Source organism: Malania oleifera, chromosome 9 (genome assembly GCF_029873635.1).
Source record: "Malania oleifera isolate guangnan ecotype guangnan chromosome 9, ASM2987363v1, whole genome shotgun sequence".
NCBI classification, from domain to species: domain Eukaryota; kingdom Viridiplantae; phylum Streptophyta; class Magnoliopsida; order Santalales; family Ximeniaceae; genus Malania; species Malania oleifera.
This window is the reverse complement of record NC_080425.1, coordinates 90,223,575-90,243,854: the sequence shown is the minus strand read 5'-3', so window position 1 is coordinate 90,243,854 and position 20,280 is coordinate 90,223,575. Positions and strand designations below refer to the sequence as shown.

At 35.7% G+C, this 20,280-nt stretch overlaps 2 protein-coding genes across 3 annotated transcripts in view; one reads left to right on the top strand and one right to left on the bottom strand.

The window, feature by feature from the left end:
- LOC131163678 (THO complex subunit 1) overlaps window positions 1–10,951 on the top strand; it is a 69,277-nt gene extending 58,326 nt beyond the window's left edge. Inside the window, exons 19-21 of the mRNA XM_058120336.1 lie at window positions 8,184–8,243; window positions 8,333–8,482; window positions 10,426–10,951. Of these exons, the coding sequence (XP_057976319.1) occupies window positions 8,184–8,243; window positions 8,333–8,482; window positions 10,426–10,689 (474 nt within the window). The 3' untranslated portion in view covers window positions 10,690–10,951. The remainder of the gene's footprint in view (window positions 1–8,183; window positions 8,244–8,332; window positions 8,483–10,425) is intronic.
- Window positions 10,952–12,181: 1,230 nt separating this feature from the next.
- On the bottom strand, window positions 12,182–17,066 carry LOC131163677 (uncharacterized). Of its 2 annotated transcripts, none has more exons than XM_058120335.1 (6): window positions 16,789–17,066; window positions 16,274–16,349; window positions 16,130–16,161; window positions 14,603–14,844; window positions 12,700–12,936; window positions 12,182–12,591 (listed from the first exon to the last, which is right to left on the bottom strand). In XM_058120335.1, the coding sequence occupies exons 2-6, from the start codon at window positions 16,324–16,326 to the stop codon at window positions 12,583–12,585; spliced, it is 573 nt and encodes a 190-aa protein (XP_057976318.1). In that variant the 5' UTR covers window positions 16,327–16,349; window positions 16,789–17,066; the 3' UTR covers window positions 12,182–12,582. The 2 variants fall into 2 exon arrangements, with proteins under 2 accessions (XP_057976318.1, XP_057976317.1); XM_058120334.1 differs by having other exon boundaries at window positions 16,773–17,023.
- Window positions 17,067–20,280: the final 3,214 nt, after the last annotated feature.

Sequence of the window (20,280 nt, the reverse complement as noted above, 5' to 3'; positions counted from 1 at the left end):
CAATTTTTTCTGTTTCTGTTATCCACCCCAGTCGACTCTTTAATCTGACACACTTGTTTAAATCATTTGGGGCCACTTGTTTTCTTGGTTGGGCTGCTGCATCCATTATTGGATGCAATGTGTGATCATATGGTCTTCATGATGTAAAAGCAGTTGAATCCTGTTAGTAGTAACTGTTCTTGTTGGTTGATGCATTCCTGGGTTTGTCGTGTGTTTGGTCATGTGAACTTTTGGAATGGTTTATTCCTACCTGCACCTGCTTATCTGTTGTCATTTGGGTTTTGGCAGGTGTTTGATTTCTCTATTTCCTGTTCTGCATGCATCTGCAATTCAGTTGTTGTCGGGCTGTGTTTCTTGTGAGCATCAAAGCTAATATTTGAAGCCCGCTGCCATCCATGTGATTGTGGCTGGTCTTCTGGGGTTCCAGAATGCTTTTCTCTATGCTGGCCGTCTTACTCGGGCTACAGCTGTTAAAGTAGTTGCTATATTGGGGTGTAGTCTTTTGTCATGGGTCTTGGCTGTTTGATCAAGCCTTAGCATGCCTCCAAAGTGCTGGTTTGTGTTGTTATCTAGAGTGTGTTTCTTCCTGGTGTGTTTTGGGGTTGTTCTGATTGCTTCTACTGAGAAAGCTCCTACTTATATCGTTAATGTGCAATTACATTCATCAAACAGACTCGATCCTCCAATAACTTGTGGTCTTAACATTATGAGTGTATATTAATACAGAAAGGAAGTCCAAGTATCCACTGCATCTATGCCATTTCCAGACTCGAAAGGATTATGAATATTGAATGAAGGAGAATGACATGCTGATTCTGTGGTTATGGAATAGCACGGTGCCATGCAAAATCCATTTGGGATGATTTTCGTGAAAGTTTCTAACAAGATGAAAATCAAACCGTGATGTTGACTTATACGAGTAGTTTTTATAATTTTATCAAGAAGGTAAATATATTAGGGAGTATTATAGCACCCATAAGGGTATGTGATAGGAACTCAATGTCTACCAACCTGTTAGCTCCAACATTGGATGACTAAGTGGCAATGAGCAAAGTTCTTGGTTGTGAAGTTTTTGCCTGGGTTTAGTCATGAGCTTCAACCCATCAATCATCAGATATTTATGGGTATGCATATCATCTATGAATAAATTATATTCCAGAATTCAATGAATCATCAAAGATGGTTCTTAGTCCTTTTCTCATGTTTCTCTAGTTAAAATATGCCCTCTAACCATGGTAAAGGAAGCGTTGATGAGACCAAGGAGGGCATTCGTGGCAGACAGTGTATGAGCAAGAGGAGTTTGTCGTTACAATTTTTTGCATTTGCACACTTTGAACAAGAAAACATATTGTTGATTGTTGTTGGGGTCTCCATGGGAATTCTGCTTGCTCCGAAAAGTGTTTGCCAAGGGTGATTCCAGCGTACCAGACCACTCCACTCCTCCACTCCTCTAGGGAGTTCAGTACATCACTACCTTAAAAAAAATCTTGTCTGCATGATTCAACAACTCCAAACGTAGTTTTTACATCTAGTGCTAATATGGCTCTTTCAGGTACACCAAGCTTTTGCTTCTTTCATTTTTACTATATGTGCCTAAAATTCCACTGATTGTTATCTATTAGACAACCAATTATCTCGTAACTTCTATGTAACCTTTAGGATAGGTAAAGTGCTTGTGAAGGATAGCCTATACGATTTTTATGGTGTTTGGGGTAGATCATGCTCCTATCATATGCTTCTTCAATTTACACACAATGTTTCTCGCGATCTTGCTCATTTAGGCCATCCATCCTTGGCTGAAGCAATTCTTTTTCCATTTTGAAGTCAATTTCTCATTTTAAGTGCTCCAATTGTCAGTTAGGAAAGCACATTAGGACTTATTTTCTGTATAGAGTTGAGTTCCGTGGTGAATCATTGTTTTCTATTTTCATTAAGAAATATATTTACTTAATTCTACTAGGAAATATATTCAAAATCAGCTTCGATGATATTACTTAGCCGAAGGAATTATTTATTGGACTTTTTGTGTACTCAGCAAAATGAGGTGGCTAAATAAAAAAATAGACTATTTCTTGAAATAGCACGGTCTCGTTTTTTATTATGCATTCTTACAACACCTATTGAACAACCAGGATGCCCTCCCATGTTCTAGGGGGGGCAGATTTTGCTCTTTATCATTTCCCCAGAAAGATTCATGTTCTCTGCTGTACCTGATGTCTTTGGTTGCACGTGCTTTGTTTAATTTTTTACACACTATTCATGATTACTTGCATTGTGAATGTCTCTTTTTGGGAACTCTAAGAACTTTGGAAGGGTATATATGTTATCTGAACACTTGTTGAAACTATTTCAATGCTGATTTCACATTTTTTTTAAAAGACACCTAATTTCTCGAGTTCTGGTTCCTCAAATGATTCTATTTCGAGTCCATTGATGATTTCTGGTTCTATTTCATGTGTTGGTCGTCATGTCCTGCCATTATTCCTCCAGAGAAACTTGCTGTTGCCTATCCATCTCACTAAACTATAGAAACAATTGAGGGTTTATGAATGTCAAAAATTTGGTGTGGACATCATTGCTATAATGCAGTTCCCTCTTCCGCCCTCCACTATATTGCATTCTTGCCTTGGAGATTTATCGCAACTTAACTTGGACTTGCCAATTGCTTGTCAAAATGGTATCAGAACTACTCGGTAGTCATTAGATGTGTATCCTATTGCTAATTGTGTTTTGAGCTCTTCACCTTCCTTTAAGTATACATTCTTTTTTCGTATCTATTTCCTATACTTCTATCCCTTCTTCACATGCTGAAGCTCTTGTTATCCCTAGGTCATGTTGAGGATGTAAAAATGAATGCATTGACTACTCAAGGAGCATGGGCCTTAGTGGATCTTCCTCCTCATAAAGGAGTTGGTTCAGTGTCATTGGGTTTTCACCATCAAATACTGGTTCTATTGGATGGGTTAAGGCTTGATTGGTACCCAAGGGGCATGTGCAAACTTATGGTATTAAATACTGGTTCTATTGAATGTGTTAGGGCTTGATTGGTACCCAAGGGGCATACCCAAACATATGATACTAATTATTTTGAGACCTTCTCTCTGTTGATCAACTAAATTCTGTTTGTGTTGATTTTGTTAGCCGGTAATTTTGATTGGCCCTTATAGTAATTCGATGTTAAGAATGCTTTCTTATATGGAAATTTTCTGAAAAAGAGGTGTACATTGAGCAACCTCAAGGGGTAATGGTGCCATTTATGTTCTTGAATAGTCCTCTTCAGCAGAGTTTGACAAATCGAGTATGGTGGTTTTTGCATTTGGATTTATTCAATGCTACTTTGATCATTCGGTTTTTTTTCTTCTGAAAAGGAGAATTATATGGTACTTATTGTAGTTCATGTTGATACCAATTTGGTCTTTGTCTACAAAAAAGGAGAGCTCTAGTTTGTGTTGATACCATCATCACCAATGGTGATTGTAGTGGATTGTAGTGCCAAGCATTAGGTTCTAGAAAATATTCAAATCAAGGGCTTGTATACTTTGCATCTCTTTTTTGAAATTGAGATTGTACGGTGTAACTAGTGAATTTAGTGTAAATATACGTGGGACTAGCTAAACAAGACTGGTATGTTGGGAGCTAAACTGTTTGATATTCCTACGGGCCCCAACATGACATTTTCTGGGAATGTTGGACCAAATTTTGAAAACCAAAGGTCGGTATAGGCAATTGGTTGGCAAGTTCATCAATTTGACCATCACTTGGCCTAACATATCATTTGTGGTGATTGTGATAAGTCTATTTATGGAGAATCCCTTGTAGCCACAATGGGGCTTTAGAAATAGTGACAGTGCGGGATACTCAAATGCACAATGAGCTGGTTTTGTTCAAGATCGAAGGTCTACTAGTCAAAAGAATAACGAGCTATGAGTCATACAGTTTGTGAGCTTATGTGATTGAAGTTTTTAAATATCAGAAATGGGTTTCTTGACAGGATTTTGTGTAAGTTCTTGCCTCGGGCAGAGGGAAAATCCATGCAAATCTTGCTGGATGGTCCAGCAATATTTGCCCGCCATGTGTGAATCAGCGGCCGCCTCATCGTTTAAAACTCGCTGGATGGTCCAGCCAGTTTTGGGTCACATCAAAGTGGGAAAGAAGGCTCCCACTGAATCATTTTTTAATATTTTATTATAAAAAAAAATCAAAAAAGGAAAAAGATCCATTTACATTGCTTGCAACCCAATGTTTCATAAAAGTACAAAGTATATTTAAGTTGACTATCATTTTGTGACACCTTATCTTTTTACTTTAGTAATTGATGATCTAACTAGAAATATTCAAAATGGGATCCCTTGGTGTATGATGTTTGCGAATGATATCATGTTGATTGATGATAGTAGTAGTAGAGTGGAATCTAAGCTAGAACTTCGGAGAGCCACATTAGAGTCTAAAGGGTTTAGGATAAGCAGGAATAAAACAGAATATATGAAATGTAATTTTAGTAATTTAAGGAGTAGCAATAGAGAGAAGATTAAACTTGATAATCAAGAGATTACAGAAGAACATGTAGTACATAAAATTAAAAAAGTTGGGTAAAATGGAGTGCATCAGGTGTGTTGTTTGATCGTAGAATACCCTTAAAATTAGAAGGAAAGTTTTATAAGATGGCAATAAGGTCAGCTATGCTTTATAATTTAGAATGTTGGGCAACTAAGAAACAACATGTACAAAAAATAAAAGTTGTTGAGATTCAAATAGTAAGGTGGATGAGTGGTTTGACATTAAAAGATAAAGTAACAAATGAGCATATACGTAATAATTTAGGCATAGCACCAGTTGAAAACAAGCTCAGGGAGGGGTGGCTTAGGTGGTTTAGCATTTGAAATGCAGACCTAGTAGAGCTCCTGTGAGGAGTGAGTTAGTTATTGCTTCTAGCATGAAAAGAGGTAGGGGTGGGCCTAAAATAATTTGGAATGAGGTAGTGAGGAAGGATTTAACAGCCCTTAATCTAGTAAAGGAAAACGCTCTTGATCGGATGAATTGACAGAAAGGGATTCATGTAGTCAGCCCCACCTAGTGGGACTTGAGGCTTCTTGTTGCTGTTGTCGTTGTTTTGCAATGAAGAAGGCAGTGAGAATGAGTTAGGAGGCCTTTTCATGAAGTTTTTATTTAAACTCACCTTGTTTAATTATTTGGAATAATCTTGGGTTAGGAAATCTTTATGCAGCTCCATCATGAAGGGAAGTGTTAGAAAAGAATATATTATTTTAGTAATTAGGTAGTGTGTATGGTGGTATTATGCCCATCATATCGCTCTCTCTCTCTCTCTCTCTCTCCATATTTTCAGGTTTTTTTACAGGACATTATCTGTTTGACCTCCTTCAGTAATATCATACTTCATTTGAATATAAAGTTAATATCTACAAATGATTCGCATGGTGGACACTGTAAAGTTATAAAGCTGCTTTAATTTGTCAGATATGACTACTATCTCTTGAATTTGTCAGAATGTGATTAGTGCCTCTTTATGGCTTAAAATATTTTGAAACAACAATGAGTGTATTGAAAGCATCTAAGTGTGGGAAATATAATGTAAATTCATTTTCTCTTCTTTTTTTTTTTTTTTAAAGAATAGGAGAGATTCATTTAATGGAGAGAAGAAAAAAATTGGAGCACAAAATATCCTCCCAGAGCAAAGAAGGGAAAAAGATACAAAGGAAAGAAAGAGGAGAATATAAAAAGAAACCACATCAACTCAACAATCCCAGCCATTCCTTCAAGTTAGGAAATCAGGTACTAGTACTCTTAAAGCAACCAGCCAAAAAGATTCATAGAGATGCAAAGAAGCCAACTCTATCCAAAGCAGTAGCAAGGTTAAAGAACATTCAACATGCAATCAGTAATACATGGAACATGGATTATGGTACACAGAACAGGAAAGGGAACGAGGTACACAACTTGTCATGGGATCTTGTACAATGGTGCTCGGTTTCTTCATATCATTCAAGTGGAACAAAAGATAGTGTTTAATAATAATAAATGAAACATTTTCTTGGATATGTTACTAAAATTTTAAAATCCCATATAATTAAAGAATAACATCAAAATAATTAACTGACTTAAATAAATATCTGCAATAAAGTCTAAATTCCCTAGCAAACAAATAACATCAAAATGATTAACTGACTCAGACAAATATCTGCAGTAAAGTCTAAATTCCCTAGCAAGCAATCATGTAAATAAGTAAATTTTAAAAAACAAGAATTAAAAATAACTTACTCTATTCTCTCCCTGATTCTCCATTGTTTCTGTGTCCAAATAGCCCACTGCAAATATACAACTTCAGGTTATCAAGACATGCAAATTTGCAGAAATTCTGGTTGTATAACTTTTATCTAGAAAGTAAAGCTTAAAAGCTTAAAAAATTTTACTTTCTGCAACAATTTGGTTGGTTCATGTTTGGTTGTTGGGATAAAGGCTGTAATGATAAGTGTCCACAATCTGTTTAAAGAATTGGGGACTTCATGTTCTACCATCTGCAGGTGAAGTCCTACCATCTGCAGGTATTAGAAACAGGAGTGCTTCAAAATTTAGACAAGGTGCATTTATGAATTTTCGACATATACATTTATCTACATTTGATTTCTATGTGTGTTTCAAGAGCCTTTGAGAATAAGGTAGTGAAGAAGAGAAAAATGTAATTATGTACGAATTTTAAAAATGTTCCATAATCAAAAGGCATAATTTGCCAGATTTTGCACAGTTAAAATAAAAAATAAAAATGACTCCGTTGATTGTATCAAAGGAGAGGCTAAAAATGGTTGGACACATTTAGACAAAGCACATTTATGTCTTTTCGACATATACATTTATCTACATTTGGTTTCTATGTGTGTTCCAAGAGCCTTTGAGAATAAGGTAGTGAAGAAGAGAAAAATGTAATTATGTAAAAATTTTAAAAATGTTCCATAATCGAAAGGCATAATTTGCCAGTTTGTGCACAGTTAAAATGAAAAATAAAAATGACCCCCTTGGTTGTATTGAAAGAGAGGCTAAAAAGGGTTGGACACATTTGGGTCAGGTGTCAAAGACCAGTTGTTAACAGCACTATGTGTTTCATATACACATATCATGTTCCAAAAGTATTTATCAACTTATGAAGAACATGTACATTTATCTGCATTTGGTTTCTATGTGCATGCCAAGGGAATTGAGAGTGCATCATCGGCATTTGGTTTCTATGTACATGCCAAGAGAACTGAGAGTGAGTGATGCAAGGCTGCAATCTTCATGGAATTTTCTGTTTATATCAACTATGTTATTTATTGGTGCTAGGGGTATTTCTGTAGTTTCTGAATTTTGGGGTTTGTTTTGGTGTCATTCTGTAATTTTCTGAGATACTTTTGTGATGGGAGTTATTTTTTGTGGGGCTTTAGAAGATAAATGGTTTTTAGAGGGGGTTATGTGCAAAATGGAGTTGGCTTCTCTCGAAAACCCTAGGTTTGGTATAAGTAGGACCCTTCAGCCACTTTTCAGGGAAGGCTTTTACTTTTATTTTTTGAGAAGATTTCTCTGCTAAGCTCAGCTCCAAACCAGCTAGGGTCATCAAGATATGCAGGCTTGGGTTTTGAGGATTCAACCCTATGCTGCCTCAACCCTGTAACTTGAAATAAAGGTTGATTTAGCCTCGGGCTTGATATTTCTTGACAGTTCTCTTAATTATCTATGAAGTATCATCTTGTATTGGTACTCATCGGACAATGAAGTTGCACTGTGCCTAGAAATTGCCCTATACGCTGGAATGAAATTCTCAGCCGTTATCCCTTTGTTATTTTGAGGATTTTGTAGTTATTTGAGTCAAATAAAGTTGTTACAATACTATTTTGTGCGCATTTAAAAAAAAGAAAATAAAAGAAAAGAAAAGAAATGCACTTCTTTGACAGCTTCCAGAAAGAGCTGAAACATGGTTGGACATGTTTAGGTCAAGTAGCCACTACCAATTGCTAACAGGACTAAGTTACATATCATGGTCCAAAATGCATCTTACTTATTTACAAGCTTAACTTTTTCAAAGGATGCATCATGTACTTGACATGCCTAAATCATGTCCTTTATTCTCTTAGTCTTTGTGCATCTTAAATATTCTTTTCATTCCACTGAAAAATATTATGTTACTTTGGATTCAGGTTTACTGCTGGAAAGGTCTCAGAATTTCAGCTCGACAGGATTTGGAAGGATTTTCTAGGGTATGACTCCTTTGACAAAATAAAGCAATAGTTCACTTTAAAATAGGTCAAAATTCTGTCAACTAAAAATGAAGTGAACTTCAATGCAGTTTACTGATTATGGTATAGAGGGGGTTGTGCCCCTGGAACTTTTGCCGCCTGATGTTCGGTCCAAATATCAAGCTAAACCAAGTGATAGGTCTAAACGTGCTAAAAAAGATGAAGCAAAGAATGCGAATCATCAGCCAGAAGAAAATCAGGTAGCTTTGGCATCATACTCTTATTTAATGCATTGTCATGTAAAATTGAGCCTGAAAATCATTTTCAATAATGGTTGGAATGTTGGATTATATTATATAACTTTCTAAGAAACTGAAGGGGCTTAATTACAAAACTGAAGTCATCATACTTTTTTTCGATAATAAAAACTGAAAGAGCTATATATAATTTAAAATCAAAGCAATTTATTTGATTTAATTTTGGTGTTTTTATTTTTGATCTGTAGTCTTGAGTCAATAATTAGGGCAAAATTAAGGTCCTCTTGTTAAGTTAAACAGTGTAACTGTAACAGATGGCAGCCTGGCACATGCGCTGGTTCATCATCTTAGTTGGTCTGAATCATAAATTTCATTGCTAGGGAGGACCCAAATGGAACATTTAGTGGCAATATTTGTCTCGTCAGTCTAACTTTAAACTGCGATTCATATGGCAAATGCAAGAGCAAGAATCTGATGAAATAATAATTAGGCCATTGGCTTCAATCTTCACCAATTTTTTATTTTAAGTGCACATGCAGCCTTAAATTAAAATTTTTAATATTTTCATTTTCAGTTTACATCACTACAAAATATAAGAACCCATTATCTATGATTAAAGTCATGTTTGTTTTTGAGAAAACACATTTCATGGTTTAAATCTGGATTTTTATGTGGATTTGAACAAAACTCTGCAAATATGTACTCCATTTTGTCGAAATTCACACAATTCCAAATCTAATATCCAAGCTCCGAAACACACTCTTTTCATTTTGATTAATGTGTATAACCTGTAATGCTTTCATGAAATTCAAGGATCTGATTAGAAAGAGTCTCGAAGATGGAAGTTATGATCAATTTATTGAATGTTTATATCATTTTAAATGGCCTATAATGCAAGAATACTATACCGTGCAGCGTGCATGTTGAAGCTAGAGCATTTTTCCTTTCAAACTGTCAGGTTGTAGACAATAAAACTGCAAAAGAAGAAATCTCAGAGTTGGGAAGGTGGTTATAAGAAATTTCTAGAAGGACAATTGCAATTACAACTCTTATGTATGGCATGCCATAAGAAATATAGGTGTGTTTAGGTTATCTCATATTGAGGGCTAATTTTTAACTTTTTCTTGTTGAATCCTTATTAAAATGTAATAAAAAATTGAATACCAAAGGCACTTAAATTTTACATAGTAGACATAGTCAAGACCAATGGCACTTAGATGGTATGGACACTAACAACATAGACCACATAGTGCATCTATGAAGAAGAGTGACTTGGTTACTGTGGGGGGCAATAGAAGGGGTAGGGGAAGACCTAAAATAACTTGGGAGGAGATAGTGAATAAGGATTTAATATCCTTGAATCTATCTAAAGAAATGGTACATGATTGCTTAAATTGGTGGAAAATGATTCATATAGCCGATCCTACCTAGTGGGACTAAGGCTTGGTTTTTTGTTGTTGTTGTTGTAGACATAGTCAAGAGTCGAGAGTCGGACAGGACTGGAATTTTTTAGCTACTTAATGTTCAGTTAAAAATCCTGACTATCTTTCCTTGAATATCCCAAAGAGAAAACAGGAGAATTGTGCAACTCCTTGAAAAATTATCATACATTTTTAGCACGTTATGATTTAATGGGTAATTGTGAAATGTAACTGATAAAGCTTGAAATCAGTCTTAGAAAAGTGACTCTTCGGAAATTATATTTGCTGGTTTGGAGGAGTGCTTTCCAAATCATGCCAAGCTTCAGAAATTCCTACGAGTCATCGCTCTATGATCTGATTTTGGTGTTTTATAGACTTATAAGCAACAGGAATGTGAGTATGACTTTCTTTCAATGTCATTTTACTTGCATTATCCTGAGAATGAGTACCAAACTTTCTTTCAATGTCATTTTACTTGCATCAAGGATGAAATGTTTTTCATGTCATTTGTTTTTCTGTTGGAAGATTGCAACACCTGCTAGTGAGATTGATGGTGAAGGGAATAGGGCTGACCTTGAAGTCTCGGCAGCACCAATGGACACTGATGCCGCATTTGCGACGGGAAATCTTTCCCAAGGTGGCACTCCAACACCAGATGATCATCAGAAGCAAAGCTCTGACACAGATGTTGGTCAGGAGGCTGGTCAGTCAGAAGCAGATGCTGAAGTAGAGCCAGGGATGATTGATGGGGAGACTGATGCAGAGGTCGATTTAGAAGCAGTGGGCTGACAGGGTAATCGGTACTGCAAAAGGCAAAATTGCATAAGAAGCCGAAGTACTAGTGCAAGCTGTGGAACATGGAACTGCCATTGCACGCTGTTGATCACTTGTTCATTTGCAAGTGTTATTTTTGTCCTGCAGAGTTTACTCTTGTTCCTTTCCCCTTCTGCATGTTTCGAATTCAACCCATATTTTATCATGCATGAAAGAATATTTGTCATGGCATTTGATTTCTCCAAATTTTATGCAGTATCCATTTTGTTTGGTTGCATTGAGTGATTTAAAGCTTACCATTCTTTTTAGATTTTTATTTGAGCAGTAATGGTTTAGCCCCATTTTGCTAAACTAGTCTCCATGAGACGGGCAGTATAACCTATTTTCTTCCTCTTTCCTTTTTTTTTTGTTTCTTTGGGTTCTGTTCAGCCAGCGAGGTAGGGTTTCAAGCAAAGGGAATACAACCCAAAGCTGTCACTGAAGGACAAATTTAATTTTTTAGTGTTATAATTTTCTAATTTCCTTGTTGAAACCAATTTGATAGGTTTAATCCCATGAGTTTATGTACCAGTTATGTTCAGCAAAGAAGGTTATAAAAACATTGAAAAACAGGATTATACCGACACTAAGGATACACTGGTTACTCTTAATAGCTTGGTTACTCTCTAGTTTTGAGTCTGAAATGACTTGGTGCAATTTCATTGTCATCAAACAATTATTTGTGCATTTGCCATCTAGAGCAAAATAGCAAATCAAGAAAATCTAACATGTAAGTATTTTGGAGTTACTCTGGATGCAGGTATCATGATATTTTTCAGTCACCTCTTCATTGGGTAATATTGGATTGCCAGCAAATATATTTCTACCGCTATGAATACCGAATGAATAATCATTACTCCCACCATCATTCTTATTGTTAAAAGATTTTTAATTAATACATATCGCAATTAACTTATTCTTATGTACTAATTACAATTACAATTACAAACAAAAGTATATACAAAATTACAATTAATACAAATTCTGGGAATTCTGGTTGCATGGGAGTGTATAATCTAATATTTTTGTAAATGATTTTTAAAGAAAAAATCAATAAATGGAAAAATATAGTGTTCTAGTAATCCAATGCTTTCCAGCATAAGTCATCCAAAACACAAAAAAAAAATTAAATAGGGCAGCTGTAATAATGAGTCAACCCAAACGCTACTGTTATTTGTTGAAAATTGATGGAATCCAGAGAGTTTGATTGAATGGCCTGGCCTGCATGTTGGTACCTAGGTCCTGACTTTAATGATCACCTAATTATTACATTTTTTTAAGCACTACCCAGCGATTACAGATTTTACAGGTTCCAGTTATTATTGCTGGGAGCAAAATAAATGCAGTCGTAAGTTCCATTTAGTGCCAGGTGCAGAACGAGATATTCAAGCACTGAAACAATTACATCTCTGCTTTGAGATTTCAATCTTGGAAACATAGAATTTAAATTTGTGTAAATGTAAAAAGCTACAGATAAATTGTAATAAATTCTATTCAAATCAGCACAAATCCAAATGTGAAGTCTAAATTCATGGCCCTAAAGCACAATCAAAACAGCAAGTTTCAGCACAAAACCCTCCATGAGCGCAAATGTAGAACACAATGGACCTGTATCAACCCCATTTGAGGAGCCTCTCAAGGGCAAATCAGACGCATCACTATGGCAGGGCACACATTCCTAAAATTATGATAGGCTAACTCCTCAGATGGGGCGCCAAACTTAACAACATGATCAATTGACTTCCAAAATATTATAAATGAGTTCAGGCGCATCTTTAGACAACTACTTCCAACACATAAACGCAATTAATTTCAAGATTCATCTTCCGCAGAAGCCGCGTTCTCCTACTCTTCCCCTCAAGAAATCAATCATGCTTTCTGCAACCAAATGGTGCACAACATAAGATTCAAAGCCAAATTAGAAGGTACAAAAATCCAAACTGCAGAAGAATCATGGGGGCCTATTGCCTATTGGGGTAATCTTACCTGCATTGGAAGGTACAGTTTAAACTCTGGTGGAAGTTCCTCTTCTGAGTAAAGGCGATCAGAGAAGTAGATCCTTCTCAAGCGACAGTTAGCATGAACCTGAACCCGCAATGTCTCCACATAGTTTGTTCCATATGCTCTCCTGGTAAAATCAGCAAGATTCAACTGGATTTGATTCCAACCCTCATCCATCTTCAATGGCATTGTGCAGATATATGGCTTCACTCGAGTCATAGCCTACATAATGAAGAGGAAAGTTTACACTCGCAATACTTCCAAATGCCAGAAGTGAAGTGATAGTATAGATGCAATTATGCATTCTCAAATCGACATGTTCAATTAACCAAACCATTATACAATGCTTATATTTTGCAGCGTTAGGTATACTTGCACCATCCCTAAAACATGCCCACCAATACAATAATAATAATACTCAATAGTCGCAACCCTCACACCAAAGTTCCTAGTACACAAAAATGTAAAAATAGTAGGAGAAAATATTGCAGTAAATTTGCTGGCTCAATCAACCCTCCAATCACAGAGAGATAAAATATAAAATGCTTGTGTCCATGCATGTGTATCTGAACCTTGAGGGTGACTTCTAAACGATGCAAAGAAAAAGGCAAAATGGCAAATCATCATGACAACAATGTCCCCGATTGTCAATCAAATTAGAGGGACAAATGAAGACCAGCAATGATGCCTCAGCATCTTATTTTCTCCTCAATCATCAGCAAATTAGCTATGGCCAATGCAATGCCTTCTATTTCCCCATTAAACCACATACAGTGGGTACCACCTCAATACAATCAATGATCCAAAGTACATGAAAATTAAATCCTTTCTCCATAATTCCATAGGGATCCCACATAAGAAAACACATGTACAGCAGAAAGCTTGGGCAACTAGCAGATTTTACATCAATTGAAACTAAAGAGTATTACCATTTTAACAAAATAACTCAAATCAAACTATATTACAACTACATATTACACTGTTAATGGCTTTAAAGCTTTTTTTTGCATACAAACTAAACTACATTTGTCAGAATAATAAAAATCAGTTCATAGGGCCATGAAAGCACAATCTGCCCTCACTGAATATTTAATTGTATGTCCTCTGAATAATTCAGTACCTAGAAAAACAAATAGCTAAGGGCCCATTTAATTGCGGAAAACAATTTCTGTTTTCATTCTTAGTTTTTTGAAGAATCATACAAATTCTAGGTTATTTTAGTTTTCCAAGATTTGTAATAAAAAGGTAGAAAACACAGGGTTTTCTTTAGTTGTACAAAACAATTTTTCTTTTTCATTTTCTAGATTTCAAAATAATTATTAAAAAAAAAAAAAAGACAACCTGCTTTTCAGTTTTTCAAAAATTATATAAGGTAGTATTTGGGAGCATTGATTTTGGGGCTTGAACTTGGATTTATGTGGATTTGGAAGAAACTCAATACAATTTTATTCTATTTTGCTTAAATCCACAAAAAATATAGTAAACAATAAAAAGATATTTTCCAACTTTCCTCAATAAATTTAGAGAATTAAATAACAAAAATGGCATTTTTGCAATTATTTGAAAATCTATTTAACTTTTTGATTATTTTTTATTTTTCTATACAAATGTTGTAAAAATGAAAAATTGGCTAACCTTTTTGCAATTCTTTGAACATTTAAAAAATGAGAAATAATTTTTTTCCCCACAACTAAACAAGCCCTGAATTTTTCAACACTGAAATCAAAGGCAACCCTCATTCAGAAACAATGAAACATGGACAGAAGAATTGCTCGTTTTATGCGAATCAGAGGTTATAACTACACACCATAAAATTATCTGAAAGATTTTAAACACAAGAAAATCATAAAAAACAACAAAATTATCTAAAAAGGGCAAACTTACACACTTGAAAATTAGAAGCTCGGAAACGTCTCCTGACATTCTTATCATCCAGCACTTGAATCTCAAAAGTGAAATATTTCTTTAGATTCTTTACAATCATAACCAAGAATGGTAACTTTATACCAAGTGTTGCAGCTGGATCTGCAGGGCATGTGATATATGTGGACTGGACATTTGATCCAACTATTTCAAGGACATTGGACTGTATGTCGTCATCTTGTGGCCGCTTGATCTGGCCATTGACAACTGCAATAGACGCCAGATAAAGATGCATACATCATTATATGCAACCACGTACAATTATTTAATCACCAACACATAATCAGCATCTATGAGGGTAAATAACGTTTGCCTCACAACACAACTTTGAAGCCCTATGATGGACTTGGAGGCTTTTGGTCTTTGGAACTTCAATTATCTTAGATTCTTAGGTAGTGAATTGACAAGAAAATTTATCAGCAAAAACAGTTACATGTCATGAGGAATATATCAATATCATGAAGAACACATAGGGACAAATGACTGTGTCTGAAGTTGCAACCAACTTATTAAGCACACATCATTATATAACTCAGTTGATGGTTGGACTGGTGATTGGAAAAGAAAGCATGATCACAGAGATGCCTACACTGCTCTATTGATCCCGGTCAATAAAATAATTACAATCATGCCTACATCATTCTGCTGATCCCAGTCAATAAAATTATGTGAAATTGGTTATTGATCCTAGTGTCTTGGAGAGTAATGATTAAGAATCAAATAAATTACTTGTTATCACTATATCTCATACAGAAAAGTGAGTTATTTGAGTCATAAGTAACAAGACATTTTCATAAGTTATCCCAAATACCACTTAAATTACAAGCTGCAATCAATAAGAGGAAACTTTCTAAAATTGACATCAGAACAACACTGATTCAAGAAGGCAGCAAAATGGCCAGAAAATCCTGCAGACAACTATAAGATGCCCAGGAACCTTGTGAGAACACATTAAAAATCTCTTGATCAAAGAGTGCAAATGCATGGGGAAACACACTTTTCCCAAAGGAAACTCCTCTGCAGATTGGTTAGCTAAAGAAACTAGATTCCTTCTATGGGCCCCACTGTTTTCCAGTCAGCTCACAAGGGCTCGGTGCTCTGATTAAAACCAATTCATTAAAGTGCCTGGCCATGGATTGCTAGGTTGTAGTTTTTTTTTTCTTTGGCTTGGCCCCAATTACAGCAAATAAATAAATACACAAATGCCTAGATTAATTCTCATGGAAACCAAGACAGGAGAAACTATGTCCTACAATAAAATATGAATTACCGACTCCCAGTGGCTCACAACCTCATAGAACTTCAGCAGAATACATTTTGATCATCAACAATTGCACAGCCACCATCCAAAACCAAGAGGGAAGAATACAACATGCCAAACATATACTTCAACTTACACAAACTCGCTACCAAATCAGGCATGAATTTTCTTCAGCAAAAAAAAAAAATCCACCAATATTTCACCAACTAACCCAAATGGAAAGCTACTCACCTTCTTTATCCCATATCTGCAGAGGTTTGCTCCTGTAACAACCCAAAAGATCCAAATTTTCAGAACAGAATTTGCGAAAATGTAAAATCAAGCATATGCAAGACAAATATCAAAAACAAACAACCGAAACACAAGACTACATACCCAAGGCTGTATAAAATGGATAAAAATCCAGACTGAAAAGTGTTCTTAAACATCTTTCGAGAAGGATCAGCTACAACTGTAATAAAATCAGAAACCCATTACACCTGTTAATGGATGCAACCACTAGGGTTAAAAGGCTGAGATTTTTCCTCAACCGACAAATATAATGAAGGAATTCACAAATCTCTAGTCTTCCAAGTCAAATCGACTAATTCCCTGAATTGGGTATCATCTGACTAGTATTTCTACCGTGTTCTTACTGTCAACATCATCAAAACAAAAGCGTCTCATTAATCACTTCATTATTTATTTTTTGACTAATTCACCAGAAGCAGTTCTTATGGTTTTCAAAGCAATACAAGTAGTTTCAAAATGGTAAAACTAATACGGGTATCCACGGTTCATGCCAATCACCGAATAGTAAACACTAGGGCATGTCCATCGATGAAGAGAAACCCTAGGTAACCGAGCATCACGTGAAAGACGAGTGGACACGTACCACGGCAAGAACTTACTCAAAATCCTAAAGGGAGAATCAGCGAGAAGACAGAGGGAGAGGGAGCTGCTTCGCCGGAGACTGGTCGGCGATGCACGGACCTCTACCAGATGGAGCTAGAAGAGTGCGACGACTGACGATTCCTCCGGTCGAGTTTGAGTCACAATATTACATTGAATTATCGAAGCCGCTAAACAGAACACCGACGAGGGCCAATGAGTGTGGGCTGAGCTTTCACTGGGCTTGGGCCAATTTGTGAACCGACGTTTTGTTTTTTGGGCCTGAGGATTATACTCCACCGAAATCTTTATTTCATCATTAATTTTAGAGAAATCTTTTCCTTGCTTATTTACGCTTACAACACTCGTCGAGAACTCTTCTAATTAAAAATATTTATTGAAACTTGTCAAGAATTTTTCTAACCAAGTCAATCAATTCTCTTTACTCAATTGATTTTATTATGAACATTACATAAGTCACCTAACTTAATGAAGCAACTTCTAAAATAACGTGCATCAAGAGTGCATGTAGGAAATAGTTATAAAAAAATAATAGTGTTAATGTTATAAAATAGATCACCATATCAAAAGTTGATTAGGTTGGAGGTTGGTGAATAATCTCTCTCATTTCTGACTTACAAAACCAAGAATGGCCTCTTAGGAGATTTCGATGGCTTTCAAGAGATCTCTCCAATACTTAAGTCAACCAATTGTTCTCAAATTACTCGGTGTATATAATAAAGAATGAGAAAACTGAGAGAATGCACTCCTGCCTCGGTGAACTTACCTCCTTTTTTGTCCTTCGGCCTCTTTTCTCCCAACTATCTTGGACACATAGGCATTCCATCCATGGACGTGATTAGCTCCCTTCTTTCATAGTGGGAGCATGAAGGTCTGAGCAAGAGTGGACGGTTGAGCATCATTGTGGGTATATGGGCTAGATAGGTGAGGTAAGGCAGAGAGCTTGGTTATTTTAAGTTGGTTAAACCAAGTTGGTAAGGTCAGGTTGGTTTGACCAAGCTAGATCGGTCTCTCCAACTTAGTTTCTAGGAGCCCCGTCACAACTTGATCTTTGCAGGCCTTATGACAGCTTGGTTTTGGAGCTTGGTGCATCTACAAATGCCCCCTCTTCCTCAAGTTGGTAATTGGAGACAATCTAGTAAAAGAATAATGAATTTCCTTACATACCCTATATAATCGAGGTGCCATTGAACACTCCTTTGACCTTGGTAAATTCTTAAATGTGGTATTGTTGACTTTTTGAGTCCGATCTTTGTTTTGATTACGACAAACCACAACATCTCATTTATATAATAAATGTGAACAGGTTTATGTTTCTTGAAGTACGAATGACAGATGCCATATGGAAGCCATAAGAGCACCTAAACAAACAAATCTCGGCGTATTCCATGGTGTATGAAGGACCAAAGCATGAAGATTTTTGTTTATTTTTTGTGTTGTAATAGTACTTAGGTTTGAATGTGTATGCATATGATATGATTTTATTTGAAACTCAAACAATGACCTTAGATTGACCATATGACCTTCAAGTAACATGAAAAACACTTTTCATAAAATGTCTAACTTATACAAAAGTTTTAAAATGGTTTTGAAGTTAAAAGAAGGCAAAAACTAATTTTTACAGAGGGGTCGGTTGACCGTCTAGCTGACCGGACAGTAGAAATGAGCATTTTTCTTAATTCACAACTTCTTATCTTAAGAAATTTTCAACATAAAAGTTGTGGGATTTTCTCTTAAATTTCTGTTGATACTAAGAAAGTTTAATTTGGAGTCGTATAAAAAAAGTTATGGTCAAAACACTGAAAGGTATCCGTAGTAGAAAAATTCTCTTCATGTTTCTTTCGTATCATTGATGGGCATTTTTCTTAATCCATTACTTCTTATCTTAAAAAGTGTTTAACATAAACGTTGTGAGATTTTCTTTTAACTTTCAGTTGATGCCAAGAATGTCCAATTTAGAGTTCTATAGTAAAATTTATGTCCAAAAAACTGAAGGGTGTTCGCGTAGAAAGCGCCCCAATGGGCAAAAACGGCTAGATTTTCAAAATATAATATTATATCTTCCTCTAACGGCCATAAAACGGTTAGTTTTGGTTTTAGTCTATAAATATCAACCTCGAGCAATTGTAAAAGGTGAGAAAAACTATAACGCCCCAAACCCGCCAAGTGGGGCTTGGGGTGTTATGTGTTCCATTCACCTATTTCTGATACCTCAATCATCAAATGTGCAGCGAAATTAATAATTAAATATTTCTTAAATAAATACCAAAGTATTCTATTTACACAACCCAAAAAGGAATTTCATCTGTCCATATTACATAACCAAAATTTAAAACAATATTAAACTTAAAGACTTTATAGTTTTCCAAAACACTCACGCTACACTAACCAACCCTGCCCTGAGCTCGCTAAGCTCGATCACACGAAAATCCTGAAAAATAAGTTGTATGATGGGATGAGACACTTCTTATTAAGGATCGAATAAATTATTATCAGTGTGTGGCAACATGAGTTTTAACGTTTACAAAATATAATCATTTGTTAAACGACAACAAATGTTAAGACATTTATAGGCTGTATTCACACATGCAACATCTTTTATAAGCGAGAGTTTCCAAGGATTGGGGAGATTACACGCCCATACATGTAATACCCCTTTGCTCTAATACCTTATGTAACCTTACCAATTTAACCTGGGTGTGGCTACAACTGATACCTATCAGAGCACTCGTCTTACTCAGCAAACTCTTGGCGGAGAGTTTACCTCGCCCCATTTACACGAAATACTACAGAATAAAATACATTTAATACTTTGTTATAATTAACTTTCATTTGCAAACTATAACTCACATCTATATAAATATTATAAACTGTAAGCTATTAATACTTTTGCAACTATAAGCGGTGTACTGTAAATACTTTGCAACTATACTCTGTGAACTATAATCTCTAGGATACTCTGCTCTGTTATACTCTGTTTTCATATACTTTACTTTGTTATACTCTGATTAAATCTACAAATATTAATATAAGAACTCTCCTTGAATAGATAACCGACATGCTTCCCCCCATTATGGGTTGTGCGGCCAGTAGGCTGGACTTAACCTTAGCTGACCTGCCACCAGGCTAAGTCAACTATGCTCCATCTCTGCTAGTACGACTGACCTTCCCATGCTAATCCAGACTTCATGGGGAACTCTACACTTCACTAGCCCAATCAACTATTCAATACCAACACTCTTCTCGGGACGTGTGGTTGTATTATACTCTTCATTACTGTAGTTATGGTACCAAGCGTGCTATGGTCCATCGGAGTTCTTAAACCATACATTACAATTTAACAATAATAATATTCTATACTTTACTTACTTTTCCACAGTTCCAAAAAGAGTATAATACCTACACATTTCAGTATATCAATATATCATACTAAAAATTCATAACTTTAATTAAACAATAATATTCTTTCTCATGCCACATAATTTGAGTGT